This window comes from Psammomys obesus, unplaced genomic scaffold (assembly GCF_907164565.1).
Source record: "Psammomys obesus unplaced genomic scaffold, mPsaObe1.curated_primary_1811, whole genome shotgun sequence".
Lineage (NCBI taxonomy): Eukaryota > Metazoa > Chordata > Mammalia > Rodentia > Muridae > Psammomys > Psammomys obesus.
In genome coordinates this window covers 2,757,776-2,776,649 of record NW_026590062.1, presented here as the reverse complement: position 1 = coordinate 2,776,649, position 18,874 = coordinate 2,757,776, and the positions used below count along the sequence as shown (strand labels likewise).

The 18,874-nt window shown below is 50.8% G+C and overlaps 1 protein-coding gene across 5 annotated transcripts in view; it reads left to right on the top strand.

Annotated features, from left to right (window-relative positions):
• Positions 1–17,029, top strand: part of Sgsm1 (small G protein signaling modulator 1) — a 64,454-nt gene extending 47,425 nt beyond the window's left edge. For all 5 annotated transcript variants that reach the window (XM_055605738.1, XM_055605737.1, XM_055605736.1 and 2 more), the window contains 6 exons: positions 2,735–2,859; positions 3,970–4,052; positions 5,929–6,038; positions 7,704–7,800; positions 9,670–9,837; positions 15,160–17,029. In XM_055605738.1, coding sequence (XP_055461713.1) covers positions 2,735–2,859; positions 3,970–4,052; positions 5,929–6,038; positions 7,704–7,800; positions 9,670–9,837; positions 15,160–15,248 — 672 coding nt within the window. In that variant the 3' untranslated portion in view covers positions 15,249–17,029. The remainder of the gene's footprint in view (positions 1–2,734; positions 2,860–3,969; positions 4,053–5,928; positions 6,039–7,703; positions 7,801–9,669; positions 9,838–15,159) is intronic.
• The last annotated feature ends 1,845 nt before the right edge of the window (positions 17,030–18,874 follow it).

Genomic DNA, 18,874 nt, shown 5'->3' with positions numbered 1-18,874 from the left:
GCCATGATGTTTCTTCTCCCTAAAGCAAGGAGTCGATATAGACACTCACAGGAAGGGCTGCTGGGCTAAGAGCCGGGATGTCTGGGTCCATCCCTTCTCCTGGCTGGGATAAGTCCCCTCCCAGAGCCTCAGCTTCCTAGCTGTTCCCTGGAGCCTCTCCAGAAATGACCTTGCAGAGGGCAGAGGTCAGCCTACCGACTTCTGCCCTCAGAGACTTTAGCTGAACAGACTAAAGCAGAGCTCAGAAACACACCCCCTTTCATTATGATATATCAGTCATTGGCACCACATCCAGGCTGTGTAACAACCATTTACCCCAAATCAGAAACTTTACCAACCTGCGCTGGGCCCTACATTTACCTCCAGGTCTGTGGGTCATCTGGGAAGCCCTGCCCCAGGCTGGGCAGGGTGTGGCTCATTCTGACGCCAGCCGTCAGGGGGCTGGTCTATGTCTCGTCTTCCAGCAGGCACACCTGGGCATGTGCTCATGGCAAAGGTGGGTGCTAAGCAGAGAGAGCCAGCAGGCCCGTGTATATTTTAAGCCTCTGCTCAGTCTAGCTCGCTAACGTCACCAAAGCCAACTGGGTGGCAGAGCCCAGCCAGGAGCAGAACCGGGGAGTGGGCAATGGCAGAGAGGTTGCACGGCAGAATGGGTGAGGGGAAAGGGTGAAATACTGAGGCATGAGTCCCTCCCGTTACCCTGGATGGACGCACCTCTCTGGTGCAGAGGCTCGGAGTTGGGTGGGACCCAGAGGGCCCGATACCTTCTCTCCTGGGAGCCTTTCCTTTTCCCTAGTTTATGGCCTTGTTTTGTTGTAGCATGCCGGAGTGGCTTCCACATGTTTTGCTTCTCATCACATGTGACGTCACAGGCGGCGGGGCTGGGACCTTGCCTAGTCTGTGCTTCTTCTTGCTTTGTGTTTTTGGTGTTGGGTGTGGGGACCTTTGCATGTGTATGAGGATATAAGCGAACACCAGAGGACACCCTTGTGGGAAGTTCCTCAGCAGCCATCCTTGGTTTGTTTGTTTGTTTGTTTGGTTGGTTGGTTGAGACAGTGCCTCTCACTGGCCCGCATTTGGCCAATGCAGACATGCTGGCCAGCCAGCAAACCACATGTCTGCTTGCTGAATCCTCCTGACCCCTCCTCCTCAGCTCCAGGACAGCAAGCATGGGACCCCAGGCCTGGGTTTCTACATGGACGCTGGGGCCTGAACTTGGGTTCTCATGCTTGCCAGATAAGAACTTTACTGATTGAGCCATCTCCCAGCTGCTGGAGAATCTTAGGAAGATTCCCCCATGCATGTTCACCCACAGTGACAGTCCTTCCCTCATTCCTGCCACATCCCTTAACTCAGGTGCAGGGCCGCGTGGCTGCCATGTTGGCTCAGTACACATGTCCCCTGGAATAGGGTGGTTCAGTTCATGGTTTTCCACTTCATCGTGGTGAAGAATGTATTCTGTAGGAAGCAGACTTTAAATCTGATGTTCAGCTCTCTTCCTGCACTAGACACAAACACACACATGCATACATAGACACACACATATATGATATGAGATATACACACATATGTACACACACAGAGACACAGACAGCACATACATACACATGCACACAGAGACACAAGACGCATGTGTACACAGACACAGACACATGAACACACACACCTAGACACATGTACACACGTACAGATGCACACAGACGTGCGCACAGACACATGTACACACACATACAGACACACAGATGCACAGAAGCACACAGACACGCTTACACACACGTACATGTACGTGTCCTAAGTTTCTCTTTTCGCTGTGAGCCACCGTGTGTCTGGTGCAAGCATGTTTTTATTTCCCGGGCAGGGATTGGCAGGCCTTGTGTCTCTGCCAGTTGTATCCCCAGTCAGTTCTGGAAAATTCCGCCTTGCTCCTTAGGCTGCTGCTACATTTCCTCTGTCCACCTGCACCCCTGCCTTGAGCTTCGTCAGGGTTACCTTACATGCTTCTCCCTGCTTCCTTCTTCATGGTTCTTCTTCCCGCTGGGTCCTGGGTTTGCCCTCTGGTTCTCTCCAGCTCACTCACTCTCTCTTCAGCGGTGTCTACTTTTGGACCTGTGAGTGGAGCCCAGTGTCTGACCAGCTTGGCCTGTGCCTCATCCGGGGTTTGATCTTGAGTGCAACAAGATGTTTACTCTTGCTCTGTGTGCTCCATGTAAGCTGAACGCATCTTTAATGTTACTTTTTTTTTTTTTTTCCAAATATGCTGTGAGGTCACGCCCAGACTCTGAGGACTCTGGCTCCTGTTGCTAGCCTCTGTGTTTTTGTTTTATTTCATTTCTTATATGCAGCTCAGGCTGGCCTTAAGTTCACTCTGTAACCAGCTTCAAACTCATGGCAATGCTCCTGCCGTAGCCTCCTGAGCACCGAGGTGACACATTTGTATCACCTTTAAATGCATTAAATATATGTTTAATAGTTTGTCTCTGATACAGCTTTCTCTCTCTCTGCACACACACCTGCCTGAAATCCCAACACTGTAGGCGTTAAGGCAGGAGGATTATGAGCTCAAGCTACCTTATGAGACCCAGTCTCAAAAGAATACTTTTTCGTCATGCAAAGTGAAAATAGATTTCCCAGGACACAGAGGAAGAAAACAAAACTCCAGAGTAGGCAGTTGGGAGGTGAGGGCTGGGAGCTGTCCATGGGGTCAGCGTCCCATTCTTCCTCCTCCCACCCACAGCCAGAGCTGCTGGACCTGTACACAGTGAACCTGCACCGCATTGAGAAAGACGTGCAGAGGTGCGACCGCAGCTACTGGTACTTCACAGCCGCTAACCTGGAGAAGCTGAGAAACATTATGTGCAGGTGTCTGTGGCAGGGGGGTTGGGGCACAGAGGTGAGGAGGGTGTCCTCGGAGGGGGAGGGCCCATGCGGGGGCTGGGGATGAAGAGAATGGAGATAAGGTGACCGGGTATAGGGAAAGGGAAGGTGGGCTGATGGGAGAGATAGGATGATGGAAGTGATAGAGATGGGGATGGAGGGGATGGAAGATGGAAAGGATGTGGATAAGGGAGGGATGGTGCTGGGACAGAGGGGACTACAGGAAGTCTGGCTGAAGCTTGCTTTGTTTCCTGTTTCCTGTTCCACACCGACCTGGAGTGCCAGTCATGATATATGTCAAATTTAAAGTCAAGAGCAGCGAGGGAACAAATGCATGTGTGCTTCTTTATGCTCAGCTCCCTGCACACATACACGGGCCAGTACCCCTGCCTGAGGAATGGTGCCCCCCACAGTGGGCATCAAGACGGTGCCACCACTAGACAGGTCCACTGTCCAACATGATGTAGACAATCCTTTACTGAGACTCTCATCCCACCATGACAATTAGAACTATCACACTGACTTTGGACGCGACCTTGGCCTCTCTGTGCCTAAGAAACGGGATCTTAAGGAGACTTACCTCACATGATCATTCTGAGGATTTAAAGACTTGAGGTGCCCGAAGGACTGAGTATGTGGTCAGGCTTGGTGGGCCAAAGCTATGATTCCTAGGGACTGATCCAAATATTGGGCAGACAGACAGAGGGGATCAGTATGGAAAAATCCCTGGAGATTTTGACTCACTTACTTGTGCCAAGCGAATGCCTCCATCTAGCCAAAGAAGAGGCCCTTGGAAGAGCTGTGTAGGGAGGAGGGGAGGAGGAGTTGAAGATGTGCTGACCGCAAGCATCCATGACCACACGGGGTGGTGGGGCACTTGTTGAGACCTATGCTCTGTGACACCCTCTCCCGCAGGGTTACCCTTGATGGCTGCCCCTCAGATGTGTGGTGACACTGAGGGTGGGCATCAGGCTGAGGGATGGAGGACCAGATTGGAGAAAGACTCAAGGGGTGGGTGGGAAAGCAGCCCGGGAGGGGACAGGCCGATCGGGGTGCAGGGCGTGGTGCCCTCATTGAGTCCCATTCCTCCTGCAGCTACATCTGGCAGCACATTGAGGTCGGCTACGTCCAGGGCATGTGCGACCTTCTGGCTCCACTGCTGGTCATCCTGGATGATGGTGAGTGCGTCCTTCCTGCCTGTGGGAGGGGGAGGGTCAGCCTCACCTGTGTCTCCATGGACCGGGTCAGGACGGGTGCACAGCAGGCCTGCCTGGAAAACATCCCAGCTCCAGGAGCACACGGCATCCTTGGCTCCCACAGGGGGTTCCACAGTACCCTGCACTGAGGCCCACCTGGCTGTGGTGAGCCCCTGCTTGGCCGTGAATGAAAACAAAGGACAACCTGGTCCAGATGGCGTCCCTGGACAAGGTCTACCAGATGGTGTATGAAGAGAGGGAGGGTGGGAGGGAGGGAAGAAGGAAGGAAAGAGAGATGAAAAGAAAAGCAAGGAAGGTAAATTGTGGGTGGTACCACCCCACTTGATGGTGCCAGCCCTGACACCATCAAGAAGGCTGAGTATCTCACACATACCCTGATATCTACACCAGACAGGCTCATTACAGGGAAACTTCAGACCAGTACTTTTTATGAATATGAACGCAAAAATTCTCCAAAAAAAAAAAAAAATCAACAAAATCAATCCAGCAAGATATAATGGATAATACAGCATGGCCAGGTGGGACCTATCCCAGAAATGCAAGGACAGTTCAACATCCAAGCATCAATCACTATAAGCCAGCACTGGAAAATAAAAGACAGGCAGGGCATGGTAACCATGCCTGTGGTCCCAGCACTCCAGAGGGAGAGGCGGGAGGATCAGAGGTTGAAAGTCACCCTTGACCGAAGTAAACTTGAGGCAAGCATGGACCACATGAAATCCTGTCTCAAAATGTTAAAAGGGGTGAGGGGGGGAAGGAAAAAGAAAAAAAGAATGGGAAAGGAATGAAAATGATCTATGGGTCCTGGCTGCAGATGATATGACCTTAAGGTGAAAATCCAAAGAATAAGAAAACAGAACAAGTGCTCAAGGAGGCAGAGGCAGGCAGATCTCTGTGAGTTTGAGGCCAGCCTGGTCTACAAATTGAGTCCTTGACAGCCAAAGCTACACTGAGAAACCCTGTCTCAGAAAAACAAAACAAAATGAACCAAAAAAAAAAAAACAAAAAAAAACAAAAAAAACCCAAAAAACAAAAAACAGAACAAGTGAGTTTGTCAGGGCTGTAGAACGTAAGATCAGTAAGGCAGAAATCTTGTATATCTATACAGCTGAGCTGGACAATCCTAATGTGAAATTAACAAAACAAATCCATGTGTGATGTCGCCTGAGGAATGAAGGGTTTTTAATGCCTCTAAAGGGTGGTTTATGTGTTTCACACCATAAAATATTGTTGGACAGAAGGAGAGAAATCTAAAGAGGGAGGAGTCTCCCACCACAGCTGGAAGGCTTGGTGTTGGCTGGGAGTGTTGTCGTTTACCATCTACGTGGTAGAACCCATCTGAATGCCAGCCATGGCAGCAGGGTGGATCAGCGGATAAAGGCATTTGTCACCAAGCCTAATGATCTGAGTTTGATTCCTGAGACTCACATAGTGAAGGGAGAAAACCAACTGCCACAAGTTGTACAAACACTCATACACACACACACACACACACACAGAGAGAGAGAGAGAGAGAGAGAGCAAGAGAGAGACAGAAACAGACAGAGAAAGAGAGAGATGGGGACCAACAAAACAGTGTGGATGTTTCGTCACAGCCAGTGGGGACCTTTAAAAGGAGGATTTGTGTCTAGAGAAAGCTGTTGCTCCTGGTTCCTCTAAGGCGAGATCTGTGACACCAACAGGTGGTGAGCACCCGAGGGAGTGGCCTCCACCGGGCCCTTCCTGCCCACCTGCTCCTCACACGGCCCTGAATCCTGCTGTGGGCCTTACGCTGTGAGCTCTTCAGGAGCTCCAGGGCCTGAGGCAGTGGCCTGGCTAACCCCTTATCTGTCCCCAGAGGCCCTGGCCTTCAGCTGTTTCACGGAGCTCATGAAAAGGATGAACCAAAACTTCCCCCATGGAGGCGCCATGGACACGCACTTTGCCAACATGAGGTCACTGATCCAGGTAGGACCCGAGGGGGTAGGACCCGAGGGGGCAAGGGGGGGCTCCTGCTTTGTCGTTAGGAGAGACAGTGAGGGCAGCCGAATGGCTTCAGATTGAGCAGTTTTCGGGCTGAGGGTGTGGCTCGCCCCGTAGGGTGCTTGCACATAGGTGGGTGCCCGCACGCACAGGCACCTCGTTAGCAGTGTGACGCTTCATGACTTCTCCATCCAGAGTTGCTTTATTTCACCCTCCTCCTTCCGTATTCACTTCCCTCGCCATCTCTAATTGGAGGTCCCCAACTCCCCCTTCAGAGTACCCCACGGCTCCCCTCTCTGTTTCTTCCTGACCTCCCTACCTGGCGATGGTCCCCTTTCGCTTCCCTGTTCTGCAGTTACTAGAAGCGGTGTGCTCACATCTGAAGATTTGGAGCTAGGGGAGTGGAGAGTTAGACGGGAGAACACACCATGTTTGCCTTTCTGAGTCTGGGTCACCTCTCTCAATACGATCTTTCCTAGTTCCATCCACTGACCGCCAAAGCTCAGGATTTCATTTTTCCGTAGAGCTGAATGGTACCCAGAGTGCATATGTGATCTATTTCCGTTACCCATTTGTTGGAAGGACGTTAGGTTGTGTCCGGTCTTCTAGTGATTGTAAATAGAGCGGCAACGGGCACGCTGACCACATGTCTACGGAGTACGCGGTTGAATCCTTCAGGCATATGCCAAGGTGTGGTATAGCTGGGTCGTGAGTTAGATTTATTTTTAGCCCTTTGAGAGTTCTCCACACTGGTTTCCATAGTTGGCTGCAACCAGTTTGCTCTGCACTCCCACCAACAGCGTGCCCCTCTCCAACTCTGGCCAGGAGGTGTTGTTGGCTGTTCTGTTGAGCTTAGCCATTCTGACTGGGATAAGATGAAATCTCATTGTTGTTTTGGTTTGCATTCCCCTTGTTGCCAACCAGAGTCTATAAGAGGCGGGCCCAGCGGCCAGGCTGAGCTCTGCAGGTGAATCCGTGCCGCCTGGAGATAGATGCTGCAGGGAGTTCTCAAGCACAAGGTAGCTCTTGCTGCTGCTTTGGTGCAAATTAACAAAAGCCACCTCATATTTTGAATACAAAGGGTAGGGGAATCAGGGCCTGTGAGGTGGCTTCTGGGTAAAAGTGGCTGCTGCCAAACCCAATGACCCTGACCCTGGTTTGATCACTTGAGCCCACAGGTACAAGGAGAGAATTGACACGTTTTTTTAAACCCCCCCAACACACACACACACACACACACACAGAGAGAGAGAGAGAGAGAGAGAGAGAGAGAGAGACTCGGAAAGAGCTAGAGATGTAGCTGAGCACAAGAAAAGGACCAGCATTCGGATCCCCAGAACCCTTGTGAAAAGCAAGCATGGTGGTGTAAGCCCAGGGCTTGGGCTGTGGAGGCGGCCGCTGCAGGCCTCTGTATTCCCAGCAGCCATGCATGAGAGTTGTTTTCTCTGAATCCTTGCCAACACTTGTTACTGTCTGTCACTTCGTTTTCACCATCCTAGTGGGTAAGAGGGTATGTATCTTTTCTCACTCTTAACTGTTAGCTGTGCCCAGCCGCTGAGAGCTGCCCAGTGCGCAGCATAGTGGGGCGCGCTGTCCCCTCTGGTCCACCCCTCTCCCAGGGGACTGACGGGCCAGCCCTCCTTCCCACAGATCTTGGACTCCGAGCTCTTCGAGCTTATGCATCAGAATGGGGACTACACCCACTTCTACTTCTGCTACCGATGGTTCCTGCTGGATTTCAAACGAGGTACGGACTCCGTCAGGGGCCTTGTCCGCATACATTTCGTAGGGAAATTTCTGGGGTGAGGATGATGGGGACTGGGAGGATACAGGGTGAACAGCACTGGAGCAAAGGTGGCAGAAGAGAGGACTTACTCAGTCCATCCTGGCCAGTGCCTTATCGCAGAGTAACTCTGCAGTAGAGGCCGTAAAATCTCTGCCTGGGGGACAGCTTCATCATTAAAGTGCTCAGACAGGAGGGTCTTGAGTTCAGATCCCCGGCCCCCACAGAAGAGGCCAGGTATGGGGGCTAGCAGGACGCTAAGGGCACTTGCCACCAAGCCTGATGACCTGAGTTTGGTCCTCGGAACCCACTCGGTCGGAAGAGAGATCCGACTCCCACAAGTTGTCCTCTGACCTCCACCCAGGTGCTGGGGCATGTGCCCCTCCCCCACTAACTTCATCAATGGTTTAGGGAATTTAAAAAGCCAAGTGCAGTCATGCATGTTTCTGACTCAGTGCTGGGGGGAGGCAGAGGGGGGTTGACCACAGAGCTGGCTGCCCACCCCGCCCAGCCAAATCGGTGACATCTGGGCTCAGTGAGGGACTTTGTCTCAGGCACACACATGTGCACATGAATACGTACACACACACACAGATTCCTGTTTCCCATTTGAGGAAACTAGGAAGTCAGATAGAAGCTAGGAAGAGAGGAGCCAGGATCCAGCCTTGGTTCCATCGTCTCTGGGGGCAGGTCCCTCCCCCCAGAGGGACCCCTGCTTAGCACAGACCAAAACCTCTGGAGCTGTGGGGACTTCAGGCAAACATCTCACCCTGGACTTTGAAGGGATGTGTCCTCTGAATGCAGGCCACTGTGCAAACCTGGGGTGGGGCTGGGAGCACCTGCTCTGCGTGGCAATGCTAATGACACAGGCAGCAGGGAGCACCATTGAGCACCTCATCTCTGGGCCTTCACGGTGACCAGCAGGCCCCATGCAAAGCTGAAGGGCAGAGAGGCCGGAGGGGGGTGGCAGCCGCACACAGCCCTGGCAGGTTAGTGAAGGGGCAGGACTCAAAGCCAGCTAATCGGACTCGGTAGCCTTGCTCCTAGGGTAGTGGTTCTCAGCCTGTGATTGTGACTCCTTTGGTGGGGGCGTTGAATGGACCTTTCACGTGGGTTGCCTAAGACCATCTGAAAACACTTAGGAACGAACTGAAGAAGCAATCTCAATGTTGGCACTGATGTTGGCTTTTTCTGCATACTGCTGCAAGATGTAGCAATGTAGTTCACTGATGTTATAGTAAGACTGTAACCCGTGCTACACCAGGCTTCAAGACAAAATTTCACTGATTTGTAGTGAAAAATAAATATTTCACAATATATAATTACACATTTTTTGTTATTAAGCACGATACTTTACTTCTGTTCAGTTTGTACCAATGAAAATACAATCCTGCATATCAGATGTTTACATTACGATTCATAACCGTAGCAAAATTATGAAGTAGCAACAAAAATAATTTTATGGTGTGGGCGTCACCACAACATGAGGAACTGTATTAAAGGGTTGTGGCACGGAGAACCGCTAGCTTAACGGCTCTTCCATCTCTTTGATAGGCTGAGGCAGCTGCCAGCTTGCTCATGGACAGGCCACTGAAAGCCAGCCATGAATGCTGCTAAAGAGAAAGGAAGGACAGTAGCAGAGGGCGAGGGAGGGACAGGCTCATGCCAACCAAACCCGCACATGCTGAGCTTCTTAGGAACCTTAGACCCTGTCCACAGATGGGGAAACTCAGGCCTGGCTTCCACCTGGTCTGGGGCAGGAATGCTTGGGGGGAGCACAGGCTCTGCCCTGTCCTGGACCGGCTCCCATGCGCGTGTGTCGGTGTCCCGCAGAGCTGGTCTATGATGACGTCTTCTCCGTGTGGGAGACTATCTGGGCCGCTAAGCACGTGTCTTCCGCCCACTACGTGCTGTTCATCGCGCTGGCGCTGGTGGAGGTCTACCGAGACATCATCCTGGAGAACAACATGGACTTCACTGACATCATCAAGTTCTTCAACGGTACCGAGGGGCGGGGCGGGGGCGGGGCTGCCAGGAGAGGGGCTGCCCAGGGGCGGGGCTCAGCGTGGCCGGCCCCAGTCATTCTCCTGTTGCCTCCACAGTGCTTGACTACAGCTCACGTTGGGTGCTGGGACCTGAACCCATGTCCTCTGCTTGCACAGTGTCCTTACCCACTAAAGGTCTCCCCAGCCCCCTGTACCCGCTTAGCACTCTATCAAGGGACCTGGTGGTATCTCAACACCCGCCAGCTGTGTTTTTCTCCAGGCCGAGGCTGGAGGTTTGGGGGGCAGCCCCTGGCTCTGCCACTGGCCAGCTGTGCTCAATGGCAGGGCACCGCGCCATCTCTGAACGTCTACTTTATCATCTGTGAAATATCAGGCTCTGCCTCGCTGGAGTTCACGGGGTAGGGAAAGCCTGGCACAGGAATGCACTCAAGAGGGGCCAGGAATGGATCTGGTCTCAGCAGGCTACTGGGGGTGGCCTTGTCTAAATGGCGTCAGGTTCTGGGCCTCAGTTCTTCAGGGGAAAAAAATATGCTGCAAATACCTCCTCCCTCAAGGGAAGTCCAGAGAATTAATGATGAGATATGAAAAAGCTGTTCATAGGTAGCTGTCCCCATGCACTAGTTAAGTAGTAAACACTAGGTCTGGGTTGCGGTTCCATCATAGAGCACTGGCAAGCGCTAGGCCCTGGGCTTCACCCCAAAACATAAAGACTAAAGAAGGTTCTAGAGAAAAGAAGAAACCCACCTGGGACCCATCTTGGAAAGATTGCTAGCATTTGCAAGTCAGCTTTTTCTTTTGGGATAATTTTGGATTTTAGTCATCTACTAAAATTTTACCTTTAGGACTGTTTTTTTATTCACCACGAAGACTACAAAGCGTCCATCATTTTTTGCTGCTTTCCATGTTTCTGGGATGTTTGACACCAAAACTAAGACATTAACATTGGCAGACTTCATGAGTTTCCCCTGCACCAGAAACCAACCAGGAAGCCGCATTCAGTGCAGTCAATAATAATAATAATAATAATAATAATAATAATAATAATAATAATACAAAAGCTGTCCTGACCTGAGCTGGGATGAGTCAGGTGATAGAGTACTTGCACAACATGCAAGAAACCTGGAACCCCCACACCCACGTAACCCGGGCGTGGCAGTACACACCTGCCGTTCCCACCCTAGGAATAAAGGCAAGAGGATCAGAAGTATCATATTTTCCTTAATCCTTCATCAGTTCTAGAGGGTTTTTGTTGCTTCCGTTTCCTAGCTATTGTGAACAGAGCAGCAAAGAGCACAGCCGAGTCCCTCTGTGGATGTTGAGTCCTTTGGGTGTGCACCAAGGAGTGATACAGCTGAGTCACAGGGCCGCTTATTTTCAGGGATTTGAGAATTCTCTTCACTGGTTTCTAGAGTGGCTGGGCCGGTTTTGCAATCCCACCGACAGCGGGCGAATGAGCCCTCGCCCCATCCCTGCCGGCATTTGTTGTCTGTTGATCTTTGCCAGTCTGAGGGGGGTGAATGAAAGGGAGCTCTAAGCTGTCTTGATTTGCATGTCCCTAATTGCTAAGGATGAGGATGATTTTATATATCTATATATCTATATATCTATATATCTATATATCTATATATCTATATCTATATCTATATCTATATATATATATATATATATATATTTCTTAGCCATTTTTATTTCTCCTTTTGAGAACTTTCTGTCCAGTTCTCTGGCACATTTTTTTAATTGGGTTGTTTGTTCTCCCGAGTCTTTTTTGTTTGTTTTGTTCTTTATATATACTTGCTGCTAATTCTCTGTCGGGTAGCTGAGTGGGGAAGATTCCCTCCCACTCTGTGGCTTTCGTCTTCGTTCAAGTGGCTGTTTCCTTTGCTGTGCAGAAGCTTTTCAGTTTTGTGAGGTTTGTCAGCTGTTGGCCTTAATCCTTAAGCAACTGAATCTATTCAGAAAGCCTTTTTCTGCACCTGCGTCCTGCAGGGGTCTGCCTGTGTTTTCTTCTGACAGTTTCCAAGTTTCACACTGAAGTCTGTCTTAGTTTGGCTTTCAATTACTTTGATGAAACACCATGCAGAGCAACTCAGGGAGGAGAAAGGGTTTCTTTGGCTGACACTTCCACTTCGTCACTGTTCTCATCAAAGGACGGATGTCAGGACGGAAACTCAAGCAGGGCAGGAACCTGGAGGCGGAAGCTGATGCAGAGGCCATGGAGGGTGCTGCTCACTGGCTTGCTCCTCACTGCTCGCTCAGCCCCAGAGGGGCCTCGTCCATCCATCACGAATAAGGAAAATGCCCCACAGGCTTGCTTACAGCCAGGTCTTATGGAGGCATTTTCCTAATTGAGGATGACTATAGGTTGTGTCAAGCTGACACAAAACTATCCAGCACAAGGTCTTTGATCCATTTGGAGTTAGTTAGTTTGAGTGCAGGGGGATACAAGTTTAATTTCACTCTTCTGCCCATGGACACACAGTTCTCCCAGCAGCGAGTACTGAAGACACTCTTCCTCAGATGTGTGTTTATTAACTACCAGCTGGCCGTAGCTACCTGTACTCGTGTTTGGGTCTCCTGCTTTGCTCCATTGGCTTTACGTCTGCCTTTGTGGCAGGACTGTGTGCTCTTTTTATTCCTGTGGCTCTGTAATATATCCTGAAAGCTGGAATGTTAATTCCATCAGCACTTGTTCTTTCTGATCTGGTTTGCTTTGACTATCCAGGGTCTTTTGGGCTTCCTTACGGGTTTTTAGAACATTTCTATTTCTGTGAATGAAATGGAGATTTTGACTGGGGTTGCACTGAGTCTATAAATTGCTTTTAATAGAGTTCTGATTTTCACAATTTAACTTTACTAATCCACATGCATGGGAGGTCTTCCCATGTTCTTGTATCTTTCTCAGTGTTTCCCTAGAGGTTTAAAGGGTTTTACCAGAGCGGTCCTTCACCTGTTAGGCTTATTCCTGGATATTTGATTTTCTTTGGGGCTGTTATGAATAGGAGCGTGCTCATGATCTCTTTCAGGTTAGTTGTTGTTGAATAGGAAGACTACTGATCTCTGTACATCCGTTTTGTATTTTGTCTCGTTGCCAAAGTGCTGATCATTTCTAGAAGTCTTGTGGTAGGATTTTTAGCATCTTCTGTATACAGTATCGAGTCATCTGCAGATAGAAACAGTTTGGCTTCTTCAGTTTGTATCCCTTTAATGTTCTCCACTTCTTGCCTTATTAACTCAGCTAGTGCTTAAAGCACCTATGGAAAAGGAGTGGGGCACGTGGACCTCGCTGTCTCCTTCCTTGTTTTAACAGGGTTGCTTTGAGTTTTTCTCCACTTAGGATGATGCTGGCTGTGGGTTTGTTGGGCGTAATCTTTATGTCCAGTTATGTCCCCTCCAGTCCTACTCTCTCTAGAACTTTTAACATGAAGGTATGTTGGATTTTGTTAAAGGCTTTTTTTTCCCCGCCTGAGGATCAGGATGTCTGCTGTGAGATAGCATCTTCTGTGTATGATAGGGGAGCTGCACTCACGAAATCTAAAAGAATTGGTCACCTACACAAGACCAGAACAATGACAGCAGCACCTGTGGACAAGCCAAAAGCAATGCCCAGCCTCTAAGTGAAGAGCTACAGGCAGTTAATGGCTGCTGAGAGAGAATGTGTGAGAATTAAGACTTCCCTGGGGATGAGCCCTACTGATAGATTATGCCCAGTCCCAAGTGATCAGACTTAAACACATATGTATACAAATGGACTTGACAGGATACACACACACATGGAATAATAATAGTTATTCTTGGTCATGAATTTGAAAAGAAGGGGGCATACAGGAGTAGTTGTAGGGGTAGCTTGAGGCATGGAGTTATATAAATATTTCATGTATAAAATCCTCCAAAAACTAAATTAAATTTGAAAACAAGAATCTCCAGTGATCGGAAAGTTTAAGGTCAGCTCCTGCTACATAATGAGTTCAAGGTCAGCCTGAGCCATGAAAGAAAGATCCTGCCCCCAGCCCCTACTCATCTATCTCTTCTTTTCCATGGTTGCTAATTTTCTGTTGTTGAAGTCATGGAATCCAGCTCTATCTACTTTTTCAAAGACTTTTTGACTTTTCCAGGGTGGCAGTCTGCACCCGTGTGCCGATCCTGTAACTTACTGAGCATCCTTTGTTGTTAGATCTCTAGCTTGTTTCTGTTCAAAAGCATGATAGAAGGCCCTAAGCAATCCTCCAGCCTCAACATCCCCAGCTCCCCATGGTTCCTCAGCCCAGGGTACCCCTAACCTTTCTGCAGTATGTACCCCGTACAGGCCACAGTTCCCATTCTTAAGGAGTGAGGTCCAAACCTCGTGACACCTTCACCCTCACCACTCAGAGACTACCTGACACACGCAGCCTGAAGGAAACCCCATTTCCCTTCACCCCTCCCTTCATGGACTCACCGTCGGGCTGCGCACAGCTCTGCCTCATGATGAGGTTACCACCACCCTCGTTTCCCACTTCCTGCGGGTTTCATGTAGTCCTTGCTTTGTATCCCCCCAAAGCCTGGCCTTGTGTAGACTGAACGCTGCTTGGAAGGTTGTAGGATGGTGAACTCGCTGTGGCCAGCAGCGTGTGTGTGGAGCTGACAGCTGCTGAGAGCCGCTGAGGCACCCTCCTAATGACTGCGAATCCCACAATGCCCCGAGAGTTCACTGGGAGCCCTGGGGGGTACCTCAGCAGCTGCTTTAAAAACTGTGGCCTTGGCTTTTTCTTTGTTTTTCTTTAGGAAATGAAGTCAAGCTTAAAATTGTCCTGCTGTTGACAAAGCTTTGAAGAGCTTGATCTTTCTCCCCCTCTCCTCCCCACTCTCCACTGCTCTCCTCATTCTCACAGAACCTTCAAACATATCTGCCACATGCCTGATACTACCTTCTGTTTTCCAGACAGAGTCTTGCTGTGTAGCCCAGGCTGGCCTCTATCTCTCAATCCTCCTGCCTCAGTTTCCCCAGTGCTGGGTTGACAGGTGCGCACCTCCCTGCCTGGCCTGGCATAGGCTTTGTAAAGTATCTGCAGACAGTCTGCCTGCAGGGAAGAGGGGAAGGGCCAGCCTTCTCCTAGCCCACCCTGAGCCAGCATCATCTCCTTCTGTTCCCACGACAGTGTTGCCCAGTGACATCCTGGTGCAGTCCTCGTTTTGCAGGTGGGGAAACTGAGGTCTGTGGGCGTGCAACTCCTCCCAGGGTCACCGTATGGTGGGAACACCCTAGAGTTCACAGCAGGAGCTGGAGGATTCCCCCAGGGCTGACACTCGAGGCCGCTCACGGGTATCTCTTTTCTTTCAGAAATGGCTGAGCGGCACAGCTCGAAGCAGATTCTCCAGCTAGCCCGGGACCTTGTGCACAAAGTGCAGATTCTAATCGAGAACAAGTGAGGGCTGCAACAGCCGGGCACCCTGCTGTCACCCCCCCCTTCCCTCCTGCAGCCCAGCACCGGATTCCTGGCGTCTGAGGACCAGCATGGACTTCAGCGCAGAGGGCCATGCTCTTGACTTTGGCCGTTGGGGTAGAGAAGATCCCATCTCAGCCTTATGTTCTCCAGTTTGACCAAAGATTGCCCAAGTCTGGGATTTTCCCCCTTCTTGGGAGTTGGGGTTGTGAGTGGGTAGAGGTGGCCTCTGGCCCTGTTGTCCTGTCTTTCCTCTGTTCCTTCCTCATCCATACAGGAGAGGCCTCTTGGGTTTCCTCTGCACCCAGTAAGGAAGGGTCTTTGGAGGTGTTCCAGAATGTTCCTGCTGGGCGGGCTTGGAGCAGGGTGTCCCCAAAGGCATCACTCATGTTCAAAGTCTCAGGTGTTTTGGGGCATCATCCCGGCCTTTGAACCACCAGATGGCACTTCTACCATCTCCCAAGATGACCCAAATGTCCCCACACAGGGGATGTGCCCCACCAGAGAACCGCTGGCTTGGAGGAGGGGCTACCAACGTGTCCCTGTCCATTCTCTTCATGCTGAGTCACCTGAGGTCTGTCACGCTGCTATCAGAAGCTTCACAACCCTGCCTGAGTCGGAGATCTCACTCACCGTGTTTCCTGAATTTTCTCTGCCTGCTGCTAGGAGACTCCTTTTAGAAAGGCATCCTGTGAGGGACCTGGGGATCCAAGAAGCCTTTGTAGGCAGGAGACAGGAACTCCCAATGAGAGCCCAGCCCTACTGCCCCACCCTTGGGGAGACCTCCTAGCCATCACTTGTGGGTCTGCCCTGCTCAGCTAGGCTAGACTTTGTTCACTCAGGACAGAGGAGGGACGAGCCAGGGGTTGGCCCATGGTGGGGTTGATCTGTGTTCCATGATGGTGAGCTTGGGGCCAGGGCTGGGTCTGAGAATGGTCCCTCTATACCTTCACACCAAGACCTGCTGATGCACGCACTGACCCAAAGGAACTTGTGTACCTGATCACTGCAGAGCAGTCTGGGGTGCAGCAGAAACCGACATTCACAGCAGAAGCTTGTTCCCCAGGGCCTGCAGCCTCTGGGGCACTCAAAGAATGGCAAGTGGAATTTCATAAAGCAGAGACGTACATGGCTAGAAGCATCTGCACGGGGTGCCTTCAGCCTGGAGCCCCCGCTCTGCTGGCTTCTAGTGACCTCCCTCCCTTTGTCACACCTACTGAAGGGAGCCTCTGCCCCATCCCCCACGAAGGGGGCAGGGCAGACAGAGAGAGCCCTGTAATCTCCATGGAAGATCGATCCTGCATCAGGCCGACTTGTGCCCAGGGCAGCAGGAAAGACCAGTCACGTAGAGTCGAGCCTTCCAGCCAGGTACCCCAGCTTCCCAAGATGGGGGAAGAAAGGCTGTCAGATGAAAGTTAATTTGGCTGGCGCCAAGAGTGGTATTTGAGCACAGCCAGCTCCAGACCTCCTGACTCTTTATTTATTTTTGTAACTGACCAGTGTGGAGTACAAGTATAGCACAAGATTTCCCTCCGCCTCCCTCTTGCCTCCCGAGTGCGCGTGCTTGTGGTTCTGAGTGCCTAGTATTTATTCCATGTACCAGCCGATGTCTGTGTGTGGTGTTTCCTCATGTCCTGGAGTTGGGCATTGGGGGACGGTGTCCCCCTGCCCGTGGAGTTCTCTTTTTATTGTTGCCAAGTGTCTTGTAAAAATGTTCGATGCAGAGGTGACTATTCAGAGCAAATATATCTTGAGTGAAAAACATAAGCATGGTCTAGTTATTTGCTGTTGCTTAGGTTTGGTTTGTTTGTTTTTGTTTCTTGTTTCTTGTTTTTGGGCAGAGTCTTAGTTTGCAGCTCTGGCTGGCCTGGAACTTGCTATATAGACCAGATTGGCCCTGTCTCCCAAGTGCTAGGTTTAAAGGTGTGTGCTGTCCATTTCTGACCGTGGCAGACAGTCTTCTCTCTAGTTGGATGACCAAGGAGGCTCTTCCTGATCCTGCACCGATGTCAGCATCCCATATGTTCAAGTCCCTCAGCAGATGGGATTCTGGCCATGTCTTCGGGTGCACATGTGTGCGCACACACCTGACACAATGTCCCCAAACCAACTTGTGTTTAGAACTCCATAGAGAAAGCCAGGACATGGGCATGAGCAAGGTGCAGCAGAAAACTGTACGAATGATCAGTTGACAAAATACTGAGCCTTTGAGCCGGGAGCCCTCTGCTCCTCCTCTGCTAGTGTGTTAGCCAGCCTTCCCTGCTGCAACCGACACCTGAGGCGACCAGATTATAGAGAGCAAAGTTTGGGCTCACGTCTTGGAAGCTTCAGGCACGGTAGGAGATGCTATTTTTGGGCCTTGAGGTTGGGAAGGACATACCATAGCCAACGCCTATTGTAGAACCTACAGGCTGGGTCCCACAATTCACCTTAAAGACACAACCCTAGTGATCTTAAGACTTCCCTCTAGGCTCTACCTCCTGAAGGGTCCATGGTCTCCAGTTAACTAACACAAAGCTGGGGGCATTTAAGATCCAAACTAGAATTGCTAGGAAGAGAGAGCAGAGCCGGAGTGACGGAGCAGGCAGAGCATTTGCCACATAACACAAGGACCTGAGTCTGGTCTCCATGTAAAAAGCCGGGTGTGGCGCTGCACTCCTGGGATCCCAGTGCTGGAGAAGCGGGGGTGGACGTATGTTAGCCAACCAGCCCCACCGCTAAGAAACAGTCTCACACGGGGGAGGGGGTGTTCGTGGTCTGGGAAGGTTTTATTGTAAATATGGGGGGGGATTAGGAAGAGTCTAGAGCAGAGAGAGAAAGAAGCAGACCGGACACGGCCAGGGCTATCTGTGAGAGAGGACAGGACAGCGGGGCAGAGGGAGCAGAGTGAGAGACTGGGCTGGACCTGCAATGGGAGATGCACAGTGAGAGCAGCTGGGAGGGCGAGTAGCCATGGGGAGGGAAGGGAAGCTAGCATGGGGCTTTGAGTTATATACAGCAAGTGCCTGTGGGTGGGGACTGAGGGGACCTGGAGGCAAACACGGCCTTGATAGGCTGATACGTGCCACAGGTATATGTTAACTGGAAACCCATAACTCCCTTCGGTCAGAGGTGGGGGAAATGACCTTTGGTAGACCGGAACAGGCTTCCCAAGTTCCTGAGGAAGACTGGCTTTAGTCAAACCACCAGAAATCCTGCAGGATGAGCTCATTTCTGGGTATCTGGATTGCCTTTTTGAGTTTGGGGAATCGGAGTTTCCTTTGGACCTGATAGTACCTAAAGAACAGCATTCCAGGTAGGCCTCTGGCCACCACACACTTGCATTCCTCTCTGGCACACACATATAGCAAATGGGGAATAAGAGCGTGAGAGGCATTGAAGACACACGAGGGCTCAGTGAGACTTTCGTATTCCAGGCTGTAAAGGATGGATGGAAATAGGCATGACTTTCTCACAATTCCAAATGAGCTGGGGTTGTCTATCCAGGTCTGTACTTGGGAGATTTAGGTGCCCAGCTCTGCTGCTGCTGCCAGGCTGCCCTCCAGACCCGCAGCCACCATCCTTATCAGGTCAGCTGTGAAGACTATCCTGGCAGGACTTGTGGATCGCTGA